The sequence below is a fragment of the Salmo salar genome, chromosome 10, assembly GCF_965601325.2.
Source record: "Salmo salar chromosome 10, fSalSal1, whole genome shotgun sequence".
NCBI lineage: Eukaryota > Metazoa > Chordata > Actinopteri > Salmoniformes > Salmonidae > Salmo > Salmo salar.
The window spans coordinates 102,216,504-102,222,665 of record NC_138300.1 but is presented as its reverse complement, the minus strand read 5'-3'; the positions used below and the strand labels follow the sequence as shown (position 1 = coordinate 102,222,665).

The following is a 6,162-nucleotide window of genomic DNA, read 5'->3' as shown; positions in this document are numbered from 1 at the left end:
GATCCTGGACAACACCCTGTCGTTCTCCACTAACATCAAGGCGGTGACCCGATCCTGTAGGTTCATGCTCTACAACATTCGCAGAGTACGACCCTGCCTCACACAGGAAGCGGCGCAGGTCCTAATCCAGGCACTTGTCATCTCCCGTCTGGATTACTGCAACTCGCTGTTGGCTGGGCTCCCTGCCTGTGCCATTAAACCCCTACAACTCATCCAGAACGCCGCAGCCCGTCTGGTGTTCAACCTTCCCAAGTTCTCTCACGTCACCCCGCTCCTCCGCTCTCTCCACTGGCTTCCAGTTGAAGCTCGCATCCGCTACAAGACCATGGTGATTGCCTACGGAGCTGTGAAGGGAACGGCACCTCCATACCTTCAGGCTCTGATCAGGCCCTACACCCAAACAAGGGCACTGCGTTCATCCACCACTGGCCTGCTGGCCCCCCTACCTCTGAGGAAGCACAGTTCCCACTCAGCCCAGTCAAAACTGTTCGCTGCTCTGGCACCCCAATGGTGGAACAAGCTCCCTCACGACGCCAGGACAGCGGAGTCAATCACCACCTTCCGGAGACACCTGAAACCCCACCTCTTTAAGGAATACCTAGGATAGGATAAAGTAATCCTTCTAACCCCCCCCCCCCTAAAAGATTTAGATGCACTATTGTAAAGTGGTTGTTCCACTGGATATCATAAGGTGAATGCACCAATTTGTAAGTCGCTCTGGATAAGAGCGTCTGCTAAATGACTTAAATGTAAATAAAGGCGTGGATAAGTCGCTCAGCTGCAGGTTGTGATAGCATAGGTCGTAACCCGTCAATGTTCAGTAGAATTATAAATTAAGACCAAGATCACACTTGATGTGGGCCTCAAACAAGAGCTGACTATGAAATATCACCCAGGTTGTGACAAAACATTATGGGATCAAGCTTAATAAAAAAGTTTATTAAACATCTGTACAAAAACATGAATTAATCAATAATTATATACACAGATATACCCAGCCCATTCAAGTATTAGAGCCAATGGCTTTCAAGTGGGGCACCATTGGCTAAGCTCATTCACCCTCATCTTCAGCAGGCAGTGGTCTGGATCTGAAAGGCGAGTGATTGACATTAGATAGGCCAGCAAATATGGAATCAATGCTGTTTCGCCCATAATTACATTTTAACTGTCTTTGCAGCGCACTCAAAATCATACAGACGCATCCTGAAAATTTGAAACCTGGCTCAACACCGGATAACTTGCATACAAACAGCTAGATGTACATTCAAACTTGGTTCAATACATTTCCAGAAACAGCAGGACTGTACTTTGGGACTGTACACTGATTCTGCTTTGGCAAAATACCTGAGGCACAGGTGTAAAAAAAATAAAATCCGAATCTGTTCCCAAAACATTGCATTTAACAATCAGAACACATACTTTGAAATTGGCAATGTTTTTGGAACAGATTTAAGAGGAACTTCTGCAAGCACTAAAGTGGTAGGCATTTTGAGGCCCCTTTTAGACTAGTCCGAAAACTATGCTTAATAGAATGAACGTACTTCCTGGATGACTTGGACACTCCACTGACTCCGGCCTCTTCATCATCTGATTGGGGGAGGTGGTTCTCTTTGTCAGGCTTCCTGCTGGGCCCACCAAAGAAATCTCCAATTCCCTTCTGCCAAATTGGGGTGGGCCGAGGGCACACAGGATTACCACCAGCAAATTTACTCTTCGCTGCAAAACAACATTTAGACATCTGCCATGAGTCCTCACCAGTGATGAAAATATGAGCAAGGAACTCATCTGGAGGCAAGTTGTTTGTCATCTACCAAAAATGTCTAATCTAACTAAGATTACATTGAAATATGGTTATTAGCTAGTCAATGTTACTTTTAAGGTGAATGAAATCATGACTCACCAGGTGTGCCTGCTTGAGAGCTGCTTAATGCATTAGCAGAACTCGAGGCACCCAATGACTTCCTGGGTGCAGATGCAGCCACAGCTGAAAATGTATAAATACGTTAGCTAACAAGTCATTTTTACAAGCAAAGTATTAGTAGTTATATTGTAATGCAGAGTTTAGTCTGATATGGCAAAGTGATCGACACCGCCATATGTATGGCTGGGTTCCTTAATTTGGGCGGCGAAATTACCGCCATATTGACGATAATGAATTACAATAGTTTGCTAACCAACGCTAATAAAGACATGTTATGCCAATTCTTTATCTAATCTTTAGTTGTACAGTGACGATTAAAAATTTAACTTATTGGTGCAAGTAAAGTTGCGGGTAACAATCCAATCCTGCACAAATGATGAGATGTGAGAACATAACTAGCTAGATAATGCAACATCCGGCTGGGTTGGCATGCGCGTGAGCGGTGTTCACGATTCTATTGAAATGGCGGGAGACAGGCATCTAACCCGGTCAATCATGTTAGCTAATAAATGAAATCGATCAAGTTCATAAAAAATTGAAAATGTAGGAGTGGCAATTATGTTCGCAAAACTACAGTTGGCTACGGTAATTAAGTAGCTAACGTTAGCGATTCCAATTCCGCACTCAACCAGCAAGCTAATTACATATTCATCAGGTTTTGATTACAGAACATTACCTTTTCTGTAAGTTCCGGGGACACTGTCTGCCTTCGTCCTCACCATGTTGTCCTAATTTTCACCAATAAAATACAAACGGGACGTGGACTTTCACTGGAGACTTCACGGAAGCCCAATGTTCATTCTGATTTCCCGCTTGGGTTTGAATGGACGAGTGTGTTTCGCCTCCTCTGACGTCATTGGTTACGTAACAATCTCCCTCCACTTCACGAACGTCTTGCCACAGAGTTTCTAAACCCAGAGGCGCAACATTGCAAGACTTCTGGGAACAATTGCGAACCAGACCAAGCAGACCAGGCCGGGGTTGGAGAAGTCAATGAGAAAGGCAGAAATGTCTTCCTAGTTGTTAATGTTCTCGAAATCTAAAGGCACAACCTAGATTCGAGACAATGTCTTAAGTAGTTGAACATGTTATTACTTGAACCTCGTGAAAGTGACAAGTTTTAATTTGTGCCGTATATGACATGCGCAGTTTGGCGCGAGACGATCCTTAGACCACAGATGGTTAAAAAAAATCTTTGCTTAGACCCGGTGACATATTTCTGCGCATGAGTTTAGTTAGCCAACGTCGCCATGACATCGCCTACACGTGTGATCGGGGTTTCTATTGGAGAAACCGTTTTAGCGAATCTTCTTACTGCGCTGTCCTTGGCTTCGCCTTTTAGAGCTTAACACACGCACCCCACTAATCGACTAATGCAGTGGTTCCCAAACGGGGGTAGGGTACCAGGGGGTATCTGCACCCCCCCCCCGTAATTCCCAAGATGTCAACAAATCTTCTTTTTATGAATTAAAAACAACCATTGTAAATCTTTTGCTCTTGAATATCATTTTAAAGACTGCTGGGATTTAAAATCTTGCATTATTCAAATAATATTTAGTGCAATTGTACATAATGGATTCTATGGAAAAGGAACAACAAAGAAAGAACAAAGAAAATTAATATGGAGGTGAGTTAAAAAGAGGGACTTTATATCAAATCTCCTCATAGTGCGGATATTAATGGTGACGTGCAACACCATTCCCCCAGGGGCGGAAATCCCGGGGGGGACACGACCCCCCCATCCTGGGAAAAATATGATTTGTCCCCCCCAATATATCACTGAAACATAACTATGTAATTTAAATAATATTAATAATACGCAATGAAAGCAATTGTGCTGATTATAGACACTTAATAGCTCGTTTTTAAGTTTCAAAAGATTGAGACCCCCCCCCACCCTTTGCCTCACAATGGTTTGATCCACTGCCAGTTCCTTAGCTTGCGAGGTAACGTAGAGGTCGTATCTACTGTCTGAAAGGCACTCAATGCACGTAACTGACGTGAGGTTAATCCAGTCAATCGCGCACACACACTAGCTGAATATGCAGAGCTAGCGTGCAAATATTAACTATTAAGCTAGCTAGTACCTATTCCATTTATGTGGCGTCGTCAAAGATGGAATCTTTGCTATCGTCAATTTATTCCAAGATCAGCATGCATGTAAGTTAGTGCTTCAAAGTCCCTGTGATAAGGTTAGCGATAAACTGAACAGAACTACACTCTCTTCTACCATTGTTTTAAATATATTTAATGGTCTCGTTGCAAAAGCTAAATTGTCGCAAGGGAACTTTTATTTATATATTTTATTTCACCTTTATTTAACCCGGGTAGCAAAGATTATAGCAAACACCACTGAATTGGTGCTCGCTAGCTATGCAAATTCAGCTATTGTTAGAAGCCAGCCAATATGAAACAAACGATTAAAATTACAAAAGGTTGCAGCATATGTTGTGTAAATGCTGAACTCATACGGCTGTCAACTCTTGTCACTGCAATCCGTTTCACATTTGCTAGCTACCTTTTAGATCGAAGCCCATATAGAATGATAGAAGATAAGATGATAGAAGCCCATCTCCTACTGTAAATAACCTACATACTGTGTGTGTGTAGCCAACCAGGTAGAAAAATGGCAGAAAAAAGACGGACATCAGAGTATTTTTCAGTACACCAAAACGCAAAGTAAGAACCCTAGTAGCCTAATATCTCAAAGACTAGTTGATAAAATGTTCATAAGAAAGAAATGAAATTCTAATGGAAATGTTTAACAATGATGTCATTAGGCAGAGCAGGCAACAGATGGCACACAGACAGCAGAGTTGGGGACAGATATGCAGGGACAGACTGGCAGAGACAGGGAGTCTCAGGTAAGTTTGTTGAGTCTTTGTTTGGCAACATTATGAAAGGTTCTCAATTTTTTTTACTTGTAAAATAGGAACATAATTGGAAAATGCCATGGATACCCCCACTCTCAACTTAAACTGGTGACTGAATAAGATTTGTTAAAGGCAATGGTATTGCTGTTGTGATTAGTTGTGTAGTTTTGGGTACCGGTAGTTAGGAGTACTGCAAACACCTTATTTCTTTGGTTCCTCAATATACATTTGCCATATTAAACGTAGGCTATGTGTTACAGCACTACTTTTGGTGTCCCCCTCAGGAATTGCTCTTGAGAAAATGTAATGCAATTGTCCCCTCCAAAGTTGATATCAGATTTTCGCCCCTGCATTCCCCCCTCATATTTTATTTAAATAATTAAAACAAGACAACTAGACTTAGCTTTTAAGTATTACTTCTTAAATAATTTAAATAAAACTTACAAAAATGGATTTTTAAAACCCTATGCCATCATTTTTTACCAGGGTTACAGTTACGTCATGGGGGGAGCTACCCCGGTACATGCCCCTTTCTAAAAACAACATTTCATGAAATAACAAAAGTGTGAACTGGAGCCATTTATTTCCCTTAATAGTTTATTCGCCTAAGCATGACCTTCATCCACATACCATTTTTTCCCCCCTAACATTGCTTTTTTGTGTCAGCAATTAAACATTGTTCTTAGGGGGGCTAGTTACTCCCTAGCACCCTACTACACATTACAAAAATATAAGCATAACTTGTAAAGTGTTGATCCCATGTTTCATGAGCTGAAATAAAAGATCCCCGAAATTTCTCATACACGCAAAAAGCTTATTTCTCTCAAATGTTGTGCACAAAATTGTTTAGTGAGCATTTCTTCTTTGCCAAGATAATCCATCCACCTTACATGTGGCATATCAAGAAGCTGATTAAACAGCATTACCATTACACAGGTGCACCTTGTGCGGGGGACAATAAAATGTGCAATTTTGTCACACACAACACAAGTTTTGAGGGAGTGTGCAATTGGCATGCTGATTGCAGGAATGTCCACCAGAGAATTTAATGTTAATTTCTTTACCATAAACCGCCTCCAACATCATTTTAGAGAATTTGGCAGTATGTCCAACCGGCCCACAACCTCAGACCATGTGTATGGTTTCATGTGGGCAAGTGGTTTGCTGATGTCAACATCGTGAAGAGTGCCCCATGGTGGTGGTGGGGGGGTGGGGGTGGGGGTGGGGGGGGGGGGGTGGTATGGCCAGGCATAAGCTACATTCAAACATATTAGCATTTTATCGCAATGGCAATTTGAATGCAAAAAGATACCGTGATGAGATCGTGAATGGCCCCTTGCCGGGCCATTAATCCGCCGCCATCATCAC

General features: G+C 42.2%; 1 protein-coding gene across 1 annotated transcript; it reads right to left on the bottom strand.

Annotated features, from left to right (window-relative positions):
* Positions 1–912: 912 nt before the first annotated feature.
* Positions 913–2,723, bottom strand: paf (PCNA-associated factor). The gene is given in 4 exon segments (NM_001141188.1): positions 913–1,088; positions 1,542–1,716; positions 1,901–1,984; positions 2,598–2,723. Coding segments are annotated over 4 exon segments (342 nt in total). The 5' UTR covers positions 2,644–2,723; the 3' UTR covers positions 913–1,051.
* Positions 2,724–6,162: the final 3,439 nt, after the last annotated feature.